We start from the raw sequence: 19808 nt of genomic DNA, 5'->3' as shown, positions 1-19808 counted from the left end.
TAATATTATATAGTAAACTCAAGTTATTCATACCCGATTATTTATAAATTAGAACCTAGTATCATCCATTACCTACTCCTTTATAAACTGAACATTTGTCATGTTACCCGTATCTGATATTTACTGCATCACAAACTTCTTAAAGTACACTTAAAAAGAACAAAGAAAACAACATGAATATGTACAAAATACAAAATGATTCGCATAAAAGTAAATACAGCAACACATTACAGTGCTGTGTCGTTAGTTATTTAACAAAAGTGAGCTAAAATGCGGTAGCAGTGTGTGGAAAAACAAAGCACACCCTTACAGCTTCCATAGGAATTAAAAGGGTAAGTACCGACCAGGTGCTGATAATCAAATGCAGTTGCTTAACTGATCATCAGCGAGTGTGAGCACCTCTATAAAAGCAGGAGTTCTGGCAGTTGTTTGCTGCTCTGCAGCTTTCACATGTGTGTTAACACAATATCGTATCAATATCTTCCAAACATCAGACTGTGCAATGCTCAGAAAAACTGTCAAAAAAAGACACCCCTCCCCCCCCCAAAAAAACCCAAAACAAAACAAAACAAAACAAAACAAAACAAAACAAAAAACAAAAACAAAGGTTATCTCTCAGACTCTACAGGCCTTAGTTAGCATGTTAAATGTTAAAGCTGATGACAGTATAATTAGGAACAGAGTGAAAAGGTGTGACTTGTTTATAAAACGAACAAACACCGTTTAGGTTTGCAAAGCTGCATCTGAACAAATCCTTTGGACTGACGAGACCAAAGTGGGGATGACTGGCTATAATGCACAGCGCCATATTTGGAGAAAACCAAACACAGCATATCAGCTCAAACACCTCATTACAAACTGCTCAGTTATTGCTGCTGAAGGTTATTCTACAAGCTATTGAATCATGAAGTATACGTTCCCCACTCTGCCGCTGGATTAGGTTTTGTTAAATAGAATAACACACATGCTGTTGTTCATCTGACGTTGTATTTACCTAATTTTAAGACCTGGTAAGGTCAAGATAATTTATTATGTCTTGAATCATATACAAACTTTAGAATCAACAAAGAGTTTAACTTGCTTTAACCTCCTAAGACCCAAACTTGTTTGTTAAAACTGAAATGACCATTTGCAGAAATTCAATTAACTGTCAGCTCACTAATAATTAACAGTGATTTTTATACCAAAGTGATATGAGCTTTTTCCCAATTGGACCAACAAACAAAAGAAAAACAAAACGATCTGTGTCTCGTGCTCAATTGGGGCACCCGATTATTCCATCCGAGCAGGGCAGGCCACCTATGAAAGAGGCAGGGAAAATATGGGACAGTGCTTTTCTATTATAATGTGAAAGAAGTTGTTTACCATGATGACGTACTGAGGGAGTGCCAGTTTGCACAAGCATCAGCAGAGCGGCTATTCTCTGTGATATTTCTCAGAACAATAGGACTGCTTCTTGACATTTAAATAGAGCTTTGTTTGTACGCATACACACATCAAATATATTCCGTCCTTCATTACAAAATCTTCATCACTACATTTGGTAGTCCTACTAAGGTGTCTGTTTATGATGTGTTTGTGCTTATAGAGTGGATGGAAACTGTTCATCTGTGAGTGGGGGGTATTTTTATTTCCCTTTCCAGTTGTTGCTGTTTGCCATGTCCTGTACTTCCTTTCCAAAGGTTTTGGTCTCATGAGTTTTGATTTCTGCTGCATCAGCAGTTCACGCTGGTGGTGCCATAAGGATAGCTTCTTGGCAAATTAACACTAATTGAGAACTGTTTAAACTTCACAGCCTAACCTGAGTATTGTTGCTGACCGTGTCCACCCATTTATGGCCACAGCGCACCCAAACTTCTGATGGCTGCTAACACACAACGTAACAAAGTTTAAATCACCTCAAACTGGTTTCTGTATATGAAAGCATAATAGGTTTACTTTAAATAAATGGAAAGTTAGTACTCAGCAAGGTGACTGCTCCTGAGACTTTGGCCTCATGTTGCTTACACTGTGACTTTTGTTTTACTTGAAATCACACAAGCTAATAAAAAAAAGATCAAAGAGGGTCAAAAACCACTCACTCAAAATTGTTAAAGAAAGAAGAACAGATCAAAAACACTAGAAAAATGTTGAGTTAAGGCGCAGCAGATGTGAAGACTAAATAAATCTTGGTAGCCTATTGGATGACCTCATATTTCACTTGGAAAACCTGTAATTTCTTTCCTAAGCATCTCATCTCAATATTTTAATGTGACCAGGAGGATTCTAATGTGCCCCAAGCTAAACGTTTTACTGAAACCATTTTCTAATGTTCAATATTCTTCTGACTCACAGGGTCCAGATCCTGTGAAAAGATTTCATAACTAGGTGTCATCTGCATGGTTTTCATGATGTTGCTTATTCCTTATGCACACCCACTCAAAAACACACACATACACACACCCTGGGTTGCATTATGTAACAGGCACAAACAGCCTGCATATTAATCATGTGTCAAATAGATGTCATTAAGAAAAAAGAAAGAAATGGCACAAACATGAGTCATGGTGACATATTTTTTACTGATTCACCAGTTAGCCAAAGTGACAGAAGAGAAGAAAAAGTGCATTTTCTTAAAAAAATAAAATAAAAATACAAAAAAAATATCACAGGACAAGAAGACAAAGGTGAATTTTCCTGAGAAACTGTCACATCAATCTCACAAGCTTTCCCATTGGACTCTGTCAAATAAATACTGCTCTCCCGAGCAACGCAGCTAACAGTCGCCTTGAGTGACTAAAACAGAAAAGCCTACATTTGAATTTGTACATGCAGTGTAGACAGACACAACCTACAGACCAGGTATGTTACCTGGATCGATCAGTTCTGTGATTCTGCCCATAAAAAGCAAATCGCTCCTCTCTGCAAACGTGCCAAAACCACTCTCTTCCAATTTGAATTTAGTTTTGGCGCATAAGCAGGAAGCCAAATGAAGCAAGTAGAAGGGTTGTGAATTAACTTTGTCAGGATGGATAAAAATTTGAATTTTACTGCACTGACAGAGAGCAAACAATAGTTGCTGTGTTTGAGGAGGCCATTTCCAACTAATCAGATGGCTCAGGACTTTAAACTCTAACTTGTAAATGACAAAGAAAACTGAAAATGGTCGTTTGTTTTCCAGGTCACAGACAGAGATACAGGTCTCCTTAACAGTTATGACTCATAGGTCAGTCTAGTGAGTCCATGGTGTTGTGGCTAGCACATTCATCTTATGTGCAAAAGATCACTAAATCAACTCCAGGAGGAGACACAAACCCAGCCTCAGGTGGTCCAAAGCTACTGTAGTCCTGGTACTGCTCCCAAGGCAAGATATATGCTAGAGTTGCACCAAGCTCACATAATATCTGTGCTACATTAAAACCTGCAGATTCATCAACTTGGAAAATACCAAAGGAACTGAAAGTACTTTCTTAGTCATTTTGACACGAAAGTCGATTTTACCAGGAGCACAGATGTAAGTGGTCAGAATGAGACTTCCAGGGATCGATTCAAACGTAGCAATGGTGCTTCGGAAAAGGACTGCAAATTTGAGTTTAGCTATATTAAAATCAGCTGAGGATCTTGCTTTTTAATGGGCAAAGCCGAGAAACCAATGAAGTATTTTTGTCCAGAGCAACCCAAATTTTCCTTTTTCATAAAGCTTATAAACTAGGGCTCGTCACAATGAACCATCCCTTAGTTAAGCTGTGATAAACCTAAGCTCCAGGAGGCTTCCCGTGATGCACTACTTTGACCTTTTAGCTCTATGCCATTAGTGTCTTTTGTCCTGTTTCCCACTCACCCACAACCAGTTAAAGCTGGCTGCCCCTCCCTGAGCCTGGTTCTGCTGGAGGTTTCGTCCTGTTAAAACAGAGTTTTTCCTTCCCACTTTTGCAAAGTGCTTGCTTATATGGGGTCGTCGGATTGCTGGACTTTATATTGACTTTACTATTTAAAGCACCTTAAGGTGACAGCTTTTGGGATTTAGCATTGTATAAATGAAACTGAACTGAATTGTTTAAGGAAACAGAGATCTTCATGGTTACACATGAAAAAATACATTTTTTTTGTATGTTTTCAATATGCCCTTTATGTAACTGCAGGACACTTTCCAGAGCCTACAAAAACATTTACTATTACACGACTGTCTGCTCACGCCAGAGGGAACAAATATGGTTGCTGAAAATAATTAGCCAAATCTCAGATCTAGAAGCATTCTGAATTGGTTCCCACAGAGTGGGGAAATACTACACGGTGTGTGGGCTGGTCATGAATGTGACCGGTTCTTTTACTTAATCTGTAACCCCAAATAAAAATGAACATGTAACAAAGCACAACCAGCTCAGAAAGCAACAGTTACTAGCAAGCTAGTTAACGAGCCTTGCTAATGTTTACAGCTATGTTTAATCACTTCTTCTTTTTTAATATCGGAAATTGTCCTGAAAAACAAAACAAAAACAGAAAACATATCAAATTAATTCTGACTGATTTTGCCAAGTCTGGTATGTGAACAGTTGCTTGAAATATTTAGGAATCACTCTTTACCAAATGAGGAAATTAGCCTCTGACACAGCATGCGTCCTGCACAGCTGTTAGTCCAAATCACTCCTGCCTTCATCCTCAGCCTGTAAGAACACGGCTGATGTTCATTGCCCTGGACGTGCAAGGCAATACAGACGCGGCAAAGTCTCTCTCTTCACTGGAAGACTTCCTTTGGTCTCGGAGGTGTCCAGCCAGTAATGTTTATGCACCTCAGGTTGCCTGCTTGTCTGGGTGACTCTTTAACTTGTGGAATTTGACACTGTCCAGCTTCTCGAACCTCTTGTCACAGAACTCACAGGTGAAGTTGTAGTGGGCCTCTGGAGTGTGTTTCTTCATGTGCCAGTTCAGGGATGCGCGCTGGCGACACTGGTAGCCACAGATTTCACATCTGACAGATGATGACGATGACGTGGGTGACAAGATGTATGTGAGAATGTTAATATTTGGGGCCATGTAATAAATTTAGCTCCCAGAGAGACTAGTGACTCAACAATTGCTCCACATTTTAATTCCAATATAAAGCAACAGTGATCTGAACTTCTCAGTGTTTAATTACTAAAAAGAGTAACAATAGGATCTGTTTGAAGCATTAGTAACTTACTGGAGTGGTGTTTCTCCTGTGTGCGTCCGCCTGTGAACCTCCAGGTGATTTTTGCGTTTAAATGACTTTCCACAAGTCTCACAGATAAAATCTCTAACGCCTGTAGGAAGATTCATGTTTACATTTGGAAGTATATGCGGATAACACGCAGGCAATACACAGGGGTGTCTTTTGCGAACTCACCAGAATGGATGATCATGTGGCGATGCAGATGGTTCGACAGGTAGAATTTCTTTCCACAGCCAGGGTGGGGGCAAACCTTTGTCCTTCCTTTCCTGTGAACTAGGTTCACGTGATTCTACAGAGAGCAGACATTTAGAGCTCGCGTGTAGAAACAGAAAAAGCTCAAATGCAGAGCACGACTAATTAACTTTACCTGAAAGCTGCTAATTGCTACATAGACTTGACTGCAACCCTCGTACGGACAGTGGAACATCTTGAGCATCCCATCAGCCTCGATCACCGGGCCTCGTCTGCTTCTCTTTGACCTGACATTGCAAAAAGGGGCACAGTGGACTGAGCGGCACACTAAGGAGACCAACTTAAAACAGTGACCTGATGACAATGGCATTCTCTATTTGCTTTTAAGATGATGTTGAGTACGTGAGTCTCAAACCTGCTCAGACTCCTCTGCAGCTGTCTGTCACTGCCCAGCTCCAAAGTGTCAACACTGGGCTGCAGCAGTTGTTTGTCAGTCATACCTGCAGGGAAACGACAAGTAAATTCTTTTAGAGAAAACATAAAGACTCCCATTAGTCAAATCTGAGTGCTGGGAAGACAATTCAAATCATTTAAGTCAATATCCAAAGTGTAAAGAAAACAAAATGCAAATCAGTGCACATTACACTCTGCTACTCTTTCTTGGTATTAGGTGTTGGCTGGATTTAGTCAGAAACTATCAGACTGGTGCTGCATGTTGCAGGAGAGCAAAAGGGATTCACACAGGTAATCTAGAACTTCCTGTTTTACAAAGTTCATGCCCACTGCGAGCAGTGGCGCTAAAATGCATGTGATTTAGACATATATACACTGGCATGAATTTATATAAATTTATATAAACATAATCAAATATATGCTTATATAACTTGAATTGACACATCTCAGTAGCACGAACATATCATAACATTCAAGTTCTGTGTTTTATTCACATGGAAATCAATGGACGGGATGTTTACATGAAACAGGTATGATTCAAATCTATATAAATATACTTCTCTGGAGTTTGCTGACACTAAATAAACCCAAAACAAAAAGAGGCACTTTATTGCATGTCCAGTGATGTCAGTTATGGACATGTGACAGTCTCTCACAGAGTCAGCCAGCAGACTTAGTGAAGCCGATTACTGTAAGCATCTTTTAAAAGTGGAAATCATTCCCAGAATGGATGTGATTCCTAATAGAACCTAAACTTTCACAAAATGCTTACAGTTTTCAAGATGCGCACAGTTGAATATTTTAATATTTAAGTGCTGTGTTTTTATTAGGAACTTACAACAACTTACAACTTCAAAACTTCTTCAGAGCTTTTATGCTCATTTTTTAGCAACAAATGTTACATTTCAAACATAAAACATCAGATAATTTTAATTATGCTTTATTTATTACAATAAGACTGAACACTTTGAGTATCAAATGATCATCAAAAGACTGACAGATATAGGAACATTTCATCTCAAAGTCCAGAAATTTCGAGTTCCAAAGTAGCGCACCTGTCATGGAGTCCTCATCCTCTGCTGTTCTGATTTTCGAGTCAGCCGTGCACACCTGGTTGTAGGTGACGCCCCCAATGACGGTGCAGGTGACTTCCTCCACATTTCCGCCTCCCATGTTGAGTTGGATTCCCTCGGATGCCAGGGCTTCGTAGCTGGGGCCAGTGATGATAATTAACTAGGAACGATGGGAAATGTAGTTTATGAAAAAGAGTAACACACTCCTCCTGCAGTCTTATTTCTGTGAGATACTTGTTTACCTACCTGTGAGCCCTCCAAAGCCGTCCTCTGGTCAGGAATCTCACAGCCGGTCACCACCGTTTGCAGAGTCTGAGGCTCAAACAGTTCGCTCTGCTCTTGGACCTGCATGGTCGGTGGGACTGACAGTTCTGTCTGAGCACTCAGGCGCACTGAGCCACTCAGGCTCTGCGACAGCACCAAGTCCTCATCAGACTTGTCAAGTTCATCAGCTAAGGATGCCGTCATAACGCACTCGTAATCGTGCCTAACAGTCCTGACTTCCTCTTCTGTGAGGCGTTCTTCTTCCCCTCCATCCTTACCTTGCCTCAGATCTTCAGTCTCCTCCTCTTCCTCTGTGGGGACGGAGTGAAAAGCCGCTGTGAGGGAGCCTTGCTGTCGCACCATCTCCACTTCCCAGATAGGCTGCCCTGTCAGCGGAGCATCCTTGGAAGAGGCCAGTACGCTGGCTTCAGGGGTTGGAACTACAACCTCTTCTACCTGGCTTACAGCTTCCTGATGTTCCTCAGAAACATCCACATTTTCTCCCACGTCTACAAAAAGAAAATGATTAATAAAAGGGCAAGTTGGTCATTAAGAAATGTAGGATTTACTGAAGTCTACACAACAAAACAAACACTTACAGTACGATTCTACACACCTTTCAACTGTCTGTGAGCCTCCTTCCTTCTCTTCCGGCTTACTATGTTTTTTGCTACAGACACGTCTGTTTTGACTGCACACTCTCCATCGCTGTCCCTGTTCACTCCCTCCTCATGCTCAGAGTCACTTGCCTCCCCCAGAGGTGAGAAAAGGTATTGCACAAACGAGTGGTTGCCTTCACATTGCCAGACTGCAGTGGTGGAGAAGTTGGACTGGGTCTCTAGAGCTCTAAGCTGGGGCTCGTGTGGGCAAGAGTGCGAGTGCTGCTGGTACCAACACACCAGGCTCTGGAGGCTGGACACACATTGCTTCCTGCCTGAGTGTATATGGGGGGCATATGAGATGGATGATGAATGGCAGATTAATTTTTGTTGGATAAACAGTTTATAGAATGAGATTAACCACATATCAACTAAGACTCAACACGTGCAGTAATAGCGTACATGAAAGTTGATTCCTTAGCAAAGAAGAATAAATGTTGAGTCAGTGTAAACATCCATAAAGCAAAAAGATTTAAATTTGGTCACAGTTTACTTCAAGGTGACCTTTCTTTTTGCAGAAATGCTGCCTATTTTAGATCACTCCATGGAAGTCCTGGTCTAACATAACTCTTGCACTAGATCTCCTCCACTGAAGCAATGCTTCAAGTACAAGTTCACTTTGGTGAAGCAGGGATGCAAATGAGGCAAGTACTGCAGGTAGTGAAGAACAATATTGCCCTAAGCAGCATGATGGCACAACAAGTGCCAAAGTGCCACAGATCAGGAAATATCCTGATTTCTGATTATTGAAGGATTTCTCCATGCAGCACCACAGAAATGAGCATGCTTCTCAGGCTTTGACATGGAAGACATCTTCCAATGTTTGAAAGTGTCTTCTGAGTTGCAGACTTGGCTCTAATGACTGGTGAACGTCTGATCAGTCTGACACAGATATGACTGTTTGCTCTATGCCACAGGTTTGAAGTAGATGGATAATTTGAAGATGGAGGGTGCAAGCGTGCAGAACAAGACACCTACGGTGTGATCTAAGAATAGTAGCAGCACTAAAAGAGGTGCACAAAGAGATCAATCCCCTTGAAAAGGAGACCAGCCGAAATTTAAAGAAGTTCTAGTTGTTTGACTGCTTTGATTACATTTCACATACAATTATGTAATTAATACTATTTTTATTTTTTCATTTTTCATAACATGTTGATAATGTTGAAAACTTGATTTTTAGTTATAAAACATTAGAAAATGCAGTAACATTTGCATTCACACTTAAACATTATGAGAAACATTTCATGCATATCCGCTTTAGGATAGGGATTTGTGTTGGGATGTGGCACTGTACTCAAGTTTTATGTTGAATAAGTAAATAAATACTCACACACTGCTTAAAAAATAATGACAAATGTGTAATACAATACTCATTTTAAGTTATAACCTCAAAACTGTTCTTCTGGATCTTTGTGAAATTTTGGATCTTTATTGTCTGTGTATTTAACTTGATGCAAGCACTTTTGTCTAGAAAACATTTAGGCAAGCTCCAGTTTGATACACCAAATAACTGAGCCGCTTTAAACAGACTTCATTCCCAACCTCAAACCCTACGTGCTTAATTTGGAAATATTTCCATGTATCTCCACACACCTCTTTTCTGTTTTGCCGAGACTTCTGGGGCAATCTTCTTCCTGCAACACAGAAACACATCATTTGGAAAAAACAGATTAGTCACAACAAACAAACAGTACTTATCTAAAGTTGAACTATTGTGCTTTTGCTTGCTTTTTATCATACTGTTACAATGGTGGGTACTCGTATTAAATATGATGTTACAAATTGCAACATTTATTTCAAACCTTCCGTTTGCTATATGCAGCAAATCAGGAAAGAGTTGGCTTAAGGGGAGGGGGAGTGAGAATGAACAGTGAACTAGGACATAAACAAAGATTATTTTTGAACAGTGAATTATGAAAATATACCCTCGTGGAGTCCAGTTATAACAGTAAGTGCCCTTTAAGATTAAAACTAGCACAAATGTGAAGAGCAATGTCTGACAGAAGAAAACAGCTAGTCAATATACCACTCTGATTAGATAACGTGTCTGCAGCACATTCCTACCCGCAGTATTTCTGCTGGTATTTTTCTCCATAGGTGGAGTTGAGTAGGATGAGATATTCTGCCAGCCCGGCGTCGCTCAGACCGGTCCGCCTGCGGAGATCACTCCACAGCTTGTGCGACTCTCCGAGGTACACCCTCCTGACATCGTACTTCTTTCTGGATTCCAGCCGCCTCTGCGCTCGGTCGGAGTCTGTGAGCCTGGGTCGCCCCCTACAGCGCCTCAAAACACCCTTTCCTTGCTCCCCGGCTTGGTTTGTGTCCAGGGGAGCCTCCACTTCTGCCAGCTGATGCGCCATCTTGGCCATAACAGCTGATGCTTTGATTATCCGACATGCCGGAAGTTGTGTAAGGACTCGCAGGAAACACTGATATCAATGCATTTTGAGCTCGTCTTCCTCGCGCTATAGATTCATAAACTTTGCGTTGGCAATATCTAGTTTTTCCTTTTAAGCTAGGGGAAGACATCGGTGAAATGGTAATAGAAATATGAACCGTGTGGACCGAGCGGAACGTTACAATGGACACAATGCGTTGCATCCGGACTACAGTAGCACGAACACCATCGTGCACCATGTAAACAAACGCGGGAAGCTTGAGCCAGAGCATCATTTTTGGTTAGTAAAGCGTTGATTGTGGGATTGTGACACATGGCTGATATTTTGTCGCTCGTTTTTCGGACGTTTATGTCACAATCCGATTTAAAGAAGGACGTCAAAGTTATTACTCCGTCACCAACGACCTGCAGCACCCTGGTGGTCGGAGACCACAGCCTCAGCCGCTCCGTGCTGCTTTTGGCTTCCGTCACAGCTGCCGCGGAGATGGGCATAAAAGTGATGTTCTTTACCCAGACTCAGATCCAGAGCCTTCCACCGTCTCTGCAGAGATGTGTTCCCAACCTGAGCCCAGAAAGTCTAAAGGTAGGGGTCGTTTTATGTTTAAACTGTGCCCAAATTCGCAAAAGCTTGTTTTTTTCACTACTCGTGATAAACAACATTTTAGTAGCCCAGGTGCCTTGTGTGTTAGTGTTTTGAGGGTTGTTGTCATGGAAGTTTTTTCATCTTCCAACATAGGTGCTTGCATTTTATTTAATTATTTAGTCATTTAGTTGCAGATCATCCAATCCGTGAATGCTATTTACGTTTTATGATATGAATATATAAACGTTACAGACATTTGTAAGTGTTTAAAATGACATTTGAGCAGACGTGATACCCCTCTTTTTTTAACTCCCGTTTTTATTGTTATCTGTTAACCTTTTTTGGGTCAGGGAAACAAATAAATATTATAAGAAATAACTGAGGTCTAGTTTAGGTTGAAAGTGGTTTAGGGTTGCAACACAGCAGAAAGACACCAGCCACTGCCATGGTTACAATTACTGTACGGCTCAATCAAAGCACATAATAATTTAATACACTTTTACAACCATGGATATGGTGCATAATTTTAACTGGTCACTGACTTGTTAATATCTGTTATATCAATATCTTTGATTGCAATTAGAAAATTAGAAACTCACATGTAATCACAAGTAATTGAACAATTGAGCATTTATTACCACGTGTCACGTGGAGCTGGATAAAGCAAAAAACACTAGTATTATAATTGTGTTTTAAGCCTTTGTAGATGAAATGGAGCAGGTTATGATTATAATACAAAATAGGCAACAATGCCATAATAATTTGCTGATCAATTATTAAAATGTCAAAACAATTATTGCCTGAAAAGTTACCCAGCAATTAAAACAAAAATGTAATTGTAGCCCCAGATTTAAAAAGTATTTTAGGTGTGATAAAATTAGGTGGTTAAATCAATAATCTACCATGATTTATTTAGCTTTTCATTTTTTGTGTGTTTATGTATTTATCATTATTATTATTGTTGTTGTTATTAATAATCTATTTATTTATATATTTTTTGTCAAAGAAAATCAAGTTTTCCTATCCCAGGACAGTGGAGGAACTCCTCCAGCAGGTGGCTAGCCTTCATGAGCCTACCAACACGTCCCCTACACCTCCTTCACTCATCATAGTCGACAGACTCGAGAGCTTCCTGTCTGGTCCTGGGGGCAGCAGCCAAAGTGGATTTCACCCTGGGGAGAGGTCTTGCGCTGCGCACATTGCTGCGCTGCTGTGTGACACTGCTGCCTTTCTCACGCAAGTCCTGGAACAGCGGGGTTCAAGTTCAGCCCCCTGCCGCATTATTGCCTCTTTCTTGTCGGAGGTGAACGCTGGTGGGGATCCATCTGGAACAGATCCTATCCTTGATGTACTTGACCGCTATTTCCAGGTACGCTGTACTCTGGACCAGGACAGCGGCTATGAAGCTACAGCAGCTGCTGTACAGGAAGTGTGGCACATTTACCTTTCTGGGAGAGGAATCACAGACCCTTCTTTTACTGAAGACTATAACGACAGGCCAGGTGTAGCCCAAGAGTGGAAGCTCTTCATTTTTCCTGATGGTTTAATGGAGTTTAAGTTGGTCTGAGAGAAATTTTGTGTAGAGACAGTAGTCACAGCTACATTACAGTGTCACAGGATTATCAAAAAATGGGGGGAAAAAGCTCTTCCTTTCAGATATCAGGTAAAAGGACCATAACAGCTGTAACAGTACAATATTTAATGAGTTTGAATTTTAAATGACATGAAGGTTAATCAAAAACATTAACAGTCTTTACAAAGACGTTTAAGGAATGTGAATGTCTTAAACTAAACAGTGGTTTTCCAACATTTTTGGCTGAGAGTGCCTTAATAACAAGTCAAAATGACACAGAGCAAAAAGTCTCTAAAACACATTGTAAATTCCAATAAACACACAGTGTAATGCTTTTCTGTTTGTCTTTCTTTTATCATAATTTGTGAAACTCGAGACTTCAGTAGCTGATATCACATTCAAATAAATTACAAAATGAAAAAGTTTCTCTTATTATGTATATTTAAGCATAAAGAAATACACATTGGGGAGTTCCCCCTAGTAAAGAGCTAGATCCTGTTTGTAGGGGAAAAGACAACTTTATTATAGAAAAGCTTTCGCAAACTAACTGAAAGCTAGCGAGTTGTCAGTTTTTGCGCTATAAAATTTGTTTTCCTGCCATTTCACACTTTGCTGGACTAAAATAATTCAACAGTGTTGAGAATCGTGCTTTTAGAGTAACTACAATTTCAGTTGCTAGATGTTATTGAGCAACAAAATCAAACAAGGATGTGCAAAAGTATGGAAATCAATTTTTTGGAGTGATTGATGAAAATGGATATTGGCTTAAAATGTCCCCACGCCCTGCATTAGTAGTGGTTACTAGATTTCTTTTACTTCAAGATTCAAGGTTTTCTTGGAAATGGCAGCAATTTACAGATTTGATCATCCTCTCAAACAATTGTGATAAAAACAGAAAACAAAAACTGTATTATTATGTACAAGTACAGTGAGTTTCACACTTGGATATGATCCAAAATATCCAAAAGTTCTTAAAATTTAAAAAACCTCAAATGACCACCTACAAATAACATATTAAAAATATATATTACTTATCAAAAGCAAAGCCAAAATGCAGGAGCAGTATAGAAAGACTGAGTACACCTGTCACTTAAAGCTCGAGAACTCAGATCAATTCAATTATATTTTTATAGCGTCAAATCACAGCAAGATTGCCTCATGGCCCTTTATATTGTGGGGTAAAGACCCTACAATAATACAATGGAGGTTCCATTAACTGAAAGAGGGCATGCTTTTTCATAACTGCAGATGGCTGCCAGATTTGCCATAATTATTTTTAAAAAGACAGAGAGCGTTATAGATTTTAGCAAATGTTAGCCAAGCTAAGTTTATTTGTCGTTTTGGAATAATATACACTTGATGCTGAGTAATCTGAGTTTGAAAAAAAACAACACAACTTTCTTTTTCACAGCAGTGATGATGAAAAATTAAGTAGCAACAGCTGTGATGACGAGCTTGTTCTTGCACAATGATGATGTTTGTACAAAGTTTCTTCTGGTAATTGGATGATTGAGTACGTAGGTGCTATTTCACAGTTTAATGTCGGTAATGATACAATTTATCAAAGATTGCCGAAACTTGAAGTTTGACTTTATAACAATTCAAAAAATGTGAAAGTCGCATTACTTCTAACAAGAAGACATAACTCCTACTGCTTTGTTCACCTAAAATTCTGTTATGCTGCACGGAAAGCATTATATAGAGAATGCTGCTCTAACCAAGCAGCATGAACTGCTTTAAGCAAGTTCATTTTTGTCTGTGTAGCTTTTGTGATGTGTGAATTAGGGTGCTAAACAGTGCCACATGCTGAGAAATATAAAAGCTCTATCAGCTGAAAATTATAAAATTTAGTTAAAGCAGTACATTTATTCTATACCTTAAACATGATATGAAAACAAAAGTATGCTATCAATTAATAAGGAGAATGGTGTTAGCTGTGCCAAGTTTGTACTTCTTGCTCCTTTGCACCTCTGTGAACCTACAGGTTTTTTAACACTATTAACACTTACTTTTGTGCAGTCTTTCACAAGAATACCCCGTATTCATTAAATGCTATAAAAGGAAAACTGCTATTATATTGGCAATAGGTTATGAATAACTACTTCCTTATTTACCATCAATGAACAGTAATTAGATAGCAAATTAATTATATTTGTAGAATATGGTGCAGACTGCAGCATCAGAAAGTGCTTTATAGTGACTAATAAAGAACCAGTCTGCTACCAGTATGCATGCTAATAAGAAACCTGTTAATGGTCAATATGTATGCCTTAACATGAAGCTTTACAAAATTCTTCATGGTGGAGAAACTCAAGAAGTTCAATCCCTCAGTGTCCTGTACAGAGTTCTTTAGCTTACACTGTGGTGTCAGTCACCTCCCCAGTTACTTTTGTAACAGTTGATGGGAAGCCATGTTGCCTTGGGTGAATATCCAAATTCCCTTACAGAGTCTGTTTTAAAACAGTTTAGCTTCCTCTCAGCCATCACCATGGACAGGGTACTGCCTCACCAAGAAGGGTTTCCTGTGAGCAGGGATCATGTTCTTGTACTCGTTAGTGTAGACGGGCACTTTTCCATTTTCATCAACTCTGCTCATGGGGCTATAGTCCATTGAGACCCCAGAGTCTGCCACTGCCATGTAGGTGTACCCGGGGCCCTTGGCCATCCAGGCATGGTTTGGGTACTCAAAACTGGACTGGGAAGAAATGCAACCTGATCCAGAGCTTTGAGGCGCTGATCCCAGGTCAGAGTGAGATTCACACAATGCTGTATTTCCAGAGGGAAAAAGAGCCTCAAGGGGCAAGGCTTCCTCAAGGTTGCTATCCACGCGCTCATCGTTACTGTTGTTGTTGGCACTGAGGGTGACGTAGGTGTCTTGAGACTCCAGCAGAGAAGACTGCGAGCAGGGAACCTGGTGCTGGTGGAGTGCCCGCAAGCGGTCCAGTAACCAGTGGTGGTGCGGTGCGGCTCTTTCCCCATCTGTCTCGCCATCTAAATTGTCTTTTACCAACAGTGCTCTCTCTTCAACCCCATTCCTCAATTCCCTGCCCTCATTCCTGACTGCACTCAAAGCTCTAGAGGCCTTGGGTGGCAGAGGTGGAGAGGGCAGTGAGGGGCATAGGCTCAGTTCTGAGAGTACTTCCAGAGGAGAGGGGCATTCTTCTGAGTAGATGAAAGCTGGCGTCAACCACAAACCTCCATTGGTTTGCCCTAACCACTCCTATAGAAAAACAAAAAGAATATGATGGTGTTGATGTGAGCATGTTACATTAAGCTCAAAGTGTCATTGTGCCAGGCTAAGGCTCAGTCTGCATGGCTGTAGACTCTTAATATTTTTCTTACCTGAAAGTTCCCACCATAAATGGTAAAAAGACCCTGAAATTTGCTGTCAGGAGTTGGAATAGCTGGCCAAATCTTCTTTATAAGGAACCTAGAAAAGGAACAGACTCTTAAGATATATTTCACAACTTGTGTTTTCTGTTATTGCCACTTAAAATTCTTGAAGGACATTTTTTGAGACCAGACAGTAAGCAATCTGTTTGTGTGGGCCAGGCTGACTGACCTATGATGGGACAGGAGCATAGCAAGACACAGGACAATGAAGATGAAAGAGATGATGAGCGTCAGGGAGATGATGAGTGGATCAAATTCTAGGGGAGGAACAGAATGATCAATGTGTGTTAGATCACTGAATACGGTAAAAAAAAAAAAACCCATGGCATCATTTAGTCCCTTTCATGAGTTGCAAGTGCTTTTGGGGTACATAATACATTTTTGTTATGCATTTTGATGTGAATAACCACCTGTAGGAAGAGTTTCCATGAACACTGGGTCACTCCAAGCACTCCAGTAGCCATTGTAGCTAACTCCATCCAGTTTTACACGGACTTGAACCTTGTACTTTCTACTGAACTGCAGGCCTCTCAAGATATATTCTGAGCATGCCCGGGCCACTTCAACCTGCAAAAAAGCCCCAAAAAGTCCATGTGCGGCCATCATTAAACCTGCTGCTCAGAGTTTAATGTTCAAATGGGTGAGGCTGCTTTACCTGCCCAATGTGGCTGTCAGCCAGAGAATAGAAGACCTCATACATCATGCTGTCATCCATGTACTTCAGAGGAGGTGGCACCCAGCTGACATTCAGCTGGCCTTGCTGACCTGTGCTGCTCACTGTTACATTAGCAGGAGGATCCAGAAGAACTGCACACAGACATAGAGTTGCATAGCAGTTAAGGGAAGACTGTTCCCTGCAAAGTCTCACTTTGAAACACTTCCCCTCAATCTATAGGTACCTTGATGCAATGCTGCATGCATACTTAGTAGAAATGGGCAGATGATGGCAGTTATTTCAACCTACAGTACACAATTTTGTTTTTAGGCACTCAGCAGGTGCATAGCCCCTTTAACCATCACTTTGAACCATGTTAGTGCAGAATGTAAGGCACAAATACTTAAAAACGTATTTAAAAAGCATTAATCTAGTGCTAAGCTTTGCAGAAGTTGTTGGCAGGAGCACCGTTTGCAGAAAAAAAACATCACTTACAGACGAGTTCGATGAGGAGGCTGCGATTGTGTATCAGTATTCCCTCCCGATGAACTTGGATGTCCATTTGGACAAACATCTGAATTCGGTTCAGATGGCATACAATCAGCATTTTCCCACCTGCTGCAGGGACGGCACTGAGGGGGCACCTGCTGCTGTTTTCATTTCTGCTCAGGATAGAGGAAAATGGGAACATTGTGATAATAATATTGTATTTTAGTTTTTGTTTTGTAAACAAATCAAGCATTTGGATTATTTTTTAATAATAGGCTCTGGAACTGAAGCGGTAAAAAAAACCCCTAAAAAAGTATAAGGGGTATCTCCTGAAACCACCCTGAAATACTTTCATTGTAGGTTGTGTAATATGAAAAGAGATAAAAGGAAAAATCACCACATAGACTCATTTTATCTAATAATAAGTGTGACTTACTGGTAGGTGTATGTAAAGGAGTACTGATGCACAGAGCCAGCTCTCTCCTCATCTTCCTCCCAGAAGCACGTGAAGTCCTTCCTCCCTTCAGCAAAGCATTTGGGGGTTTCTGGTTCTTCTTTCAGGAGAATGGACACTGAGGGTGGCAAATTGGAAATGTGAGAGCACTATGTGAAATGGCATGATAGGAGCACACTAACGCCTTCCTGAAAAGTTCCAGAAAAAAAACAAAACCAAAAGATGCCTTACCTTTCTCCTCGAAATCTCGAGCGTCTTGGAGGGTGGAACCCGCTCGCGCGATGCAGGCTATCGCGCAAAGTGCCAACAGTCTTCTCAGAATCTCACATGTCATCATGTCTTCTCGGGGAACAGAACGACCTCGGCCCTCTATTGTCCACCTGCATCACCGGAAAACAACCTGCCACAAACACATCTGCCGCAGCTCTCTCCTCGCTTGTTTTGTGTTTCGATACCATGCATAGCGCTGCGCGGTTATTACGCGCCTGCTCGTGAGCGATAAGGTGCTTATACGCCGAGCTGTTTACTTTCTCCTTGAGTGAGAACAGAAGAGGTGGGGCAAATAAAGTCTTTCAGAACTTTTTGGCATGGTGGGCGGGAATCACGCGCTCATTGATGTTTACAACATGTTTGCGACGTCTGAGATCTGTATTGCGTAAAGGCGCGCAGATAGAGAGTTCGATCGATAGATAGATGGTTATTTAGATGGATAGATAGATAACAGCCCTTTTTGAGGAAATGGTGCGCAAACACTGACTGGCCCGAGGAGGTGGTCTGTAGTCCCCTGCTGTCTCCTGGGACAGTTTCATTCCTGCATGTGCTCATGTAACAGAAACCGCTGAGTACCCACTCACACTCTGTACGAAGCAGGCCTAAACGGTTCCTTATCTACTCACTGCACCCCCGTGTTTTCTTGGTTTGGCTAGTATTATCAGAGGTGCAGACAGCCCTGTTTCTTCACCCAAGATAAGTAGTCTCAGCCCATCCCCGTCAGTTTAAATGCAATTCAGCACGTGTTTACATCACTTACAAAGGGCAGTATGATGACTGTGAGATGGGCACCGACGTAAAGAGCTACGTTTTGTTTAAATAATGACACATTTGCATACATTTGCTCACTTCAGTTTCACATCCCTTCCAGTCAGCTAAGTGAGAATTCTATTTAGAAGCAGAGGCCTCCCTTGCATAGGGAAGGGAAGTTGTGTCTTATGGCAGGAAGAAGACATCTGTATTGTTGCGGAGGACAAGGACAGAATGTGGTTTCTCTGTTTCTTCAGATAAAACAGATGTTTGGGGTTAGGATGTGTGATTCCTGGTCATAAATTAAACCTTAGATGTAGCCATGACCGCAAAGACACGTGTGCAGGTTTCAGAACTCATTTATGAGCTGAAGAGACTATTGTGCTCCCCCCGTCTTTTTTGTAGTGAATATATTCTTTATTTTCATAAACAGATTTCTACATTTGTCCTTGTTTACAAGATGCACTTTTTTCTTTCCAAACAATGGGTTCACCCTGCACATTCAGAATATATAGTAAACAGCACAAAGGGTCTAATCTCCCATCTTTTAGAAAGCTATCAATCAGGAATGTAAGACATTAAAATATATATGCCATAAGCATAAGAAAGAAAGAACATCTCTAGGACTAAAAGCTGAGGTTCAAACCTGTTTGCACAAGAGCGTCTGAGCACAATGGCAGATACCTGCTGAACTAAAATGTGATATCAGTGGACAGAGCAGAACAGCATGTTTCAAGCAGCAGTCCCCATCAGAAGCTCAGTAAGAGAAACATGGTTTTTGCATGCCATTTTAATACACTGCAAAACTGCATGATATAATACAAATAGTGTTATGAATTACTGATCTTGCACACAACTTCCCTATTTTAGACCCCTGCATCAAAGCGCAGCATGCCACAGACACGTGATATGATAACATCTAATACCTGTCAAACTATATCACTATTCAGCAGCACATGCTGACACGAGCGATAAGTGGCCGCAGGCTCGTACAGTAGCAGGGAGTGGGCTGACCAGCAGTTAGCAGTGTGAGGCTGCTATCGCTGTACAGAGGCTATGGTTAATACTAACTGACAGTCAACAGTCTGCAAAACAACAACACACAATTCTTGTATTCCCATCCCTGATTTGTGGTGAAATCCAAAAGACGCTCCAAATTTCAATCTTTCCCATCAGGATGACGTTTTCAGGAGGGTCAAACTGACCTTTCAACACTGAAATCTTGTCCAAACAGCAGGAACAAAACAAGATGTATAAAATACAATTATGTGGAGTCATTCTAAAACTGCATTTTATTCACATTGATTTATAACAGTAATGGGGAATAAAGTGATGCTCTGCACCGGCTCACTGTTCCTCCTGATAGTTGCAACAGCACGGTTGGTGTCCGGACTTATCGTCCTCACAGATCAGTGGTTGTCCCCCTTTCTGG

The 19808-nt window shown here is 40.8% G+C and overlaps 3 protein-coding genes across 4 annotated transcripts; 1 reads left to right on the top strand and 2 right to left on the bottom strand.

The window, feature by feature from the left end:
- Positions 1-2541: 2541 nt before the first annotated feature.
- znf653 (zinc finger protein 653) lies at positions 2542-10204 on the bottom strand. 2 transcript variants are annotated; one of them, XR_014276596.1, is made up of 11 exons: positions 9876-10204; positions 9405-9445; positions 7769-8086; positions 7135-7661; positions 6871-7048; positions 5778-5862; positions 5538-5649; positions 5345-5459; positions 5162-5261; positions 4564-4948; positions 2542-4457 (listed from the first exon to the last, which is right to left on the bottom strand). XR_014276596.1 is itself a non-coding variant. In XM_082531691.1 (10 exons), exons 1-10 carry the CDS (start codon positions 10178-10180, stop codon positions 4771-4773), a joined length of 1959 nt encoding a protein of 652 aa, XP_082387817.1. In that variant the 5' UTR covers positions 10181-10204; the 3' UTR covers positions 2542-4770. The 2 variants fall into 2 exon arrangements, 1 of the variants encoding a protein (XP_082387817.1); XM_082531691.1 differs by having other exon boundaries at positions 2542-4948.
- Positions 10205-10516: 312 nt separating this feature from the next.
- On the top strand, positions 10517-12699 carry swsap1 (SWIM-type zinc finger 7 associated protein 1). Its single transcript, XM_082531693.1, has 2 exons — positions 10517-10792; positions 11799-12699. The coding sequence occupies exons 1-2, from the start codon at positions 10523-10525 to the stop codon at positions 12357-12359; spliced, it is 831 nt and encodes a 276-aa protein (XP_082387819.1). The 5' UTR covers positions 10517-10522; the 3' UTR covers positions 12360-12699.
- A 106-nt stretch (positions 12700-12805) lies between these two features.
- epor (erythropoietin receptor) lies at positions 12806-18758 on the bottom strand. The gene is made up of 8 exons (XM_082531692.1): positions 17588-18758; positions 17339-17474; positions 16909-17075; positions 16414-16565; positions 16169-16325; positions 15928-16015; positions 15708-15795; positions 12806-15585 (listed from the first exon to the last, which is right to left on the bottom strand). The coding sequence occupies exons 1-8, from the start codon at positions 17691-17693 to the stop codon at positions 14842-14844; spliced, it is 1638 nt and encodes a 545-aa protein (XP_082387818.1). The 5' UTR covers positions 17694-18758; the 3' UTR covers positions 12806-14841.
- Between the last annotated feature and the right edge of the window lie 1050 nt (positions 18759-19808).

This window comes from Aulonocara stuartgranti (genome assembly GCF_965226115.1).
Source record: "Aulonocara stuartgranti genome assembly, chromosome: 4".
Lineage (NCBI taxonomy): Eukaryota > Metazoa > Chordata > Actinopteri > Cichliformes > Cichlidae > Aulonocara > Aulonocara stuartgranti.
The sequence above is the reverse complement of the archived record's forward strand: the minus strand, read 5'-3'. Positions and strand labels throughout refer to the sequence as shown.

Bases quoted from the DNA above. Each gene is read 5' to 3' on its own strand.
- swsap1 (XM_082531693.1), top strand. From the start codon at position 10,523: ATGGCTGATATTTTGTCGCTCGTTTTTCGGACGTTTATGTCACAATCC. The intron at 10,793-11,798 runs GTAGGGGTCGTT...TTTTTGTCAAAG, and splicing joins TGAGCCCAGAAAGTCTAAAG to AAAATCAAGTTTTCCTATCC.
- znf653 (XM_082531691.1), bottom strand. From the start codon at position 10,180: ATGGCCAAGATGGCGCATCAGCTGGCAGAAGTGGAGGCTCCCCTGGAC. The intron at 5,863-6,870 runs GTGCGCTACTTT...GTTTCCCTGCAG, and splicing joins GGATGAGGACTCCATGACAG to GTATGACTGACAAACAACTG. The intron at 5,262-5,344 runs GTGAGTTCGCAA...ATCTTCCTACAG, and splicing joins CCACATGATCATCCATTCTG to GCGTTAGAGATTTTATCTGT.
- epor (XM_082531692.1), bottom strand. From the start codon at position 17,693: ATGATGACATGTGAGATTCTGAGAAGACTGTTGGCACTTTGCGCGATA. The intron at 17,475-17,587 runs GTAAGGCATCTT...TGCCACCCTCAG, and splicing joins TCGAGATTTCGAGGAGAAAG to TGTCCATTCTCCTGAAAGAA. The intron at 15,586-15,707 runs GTAAGAAAAATA...GTTTTTCTATAG, and splicing joins TTTATGGTGGGAACTTTCAG to GAGTGGTTAGGGCAAACCAA.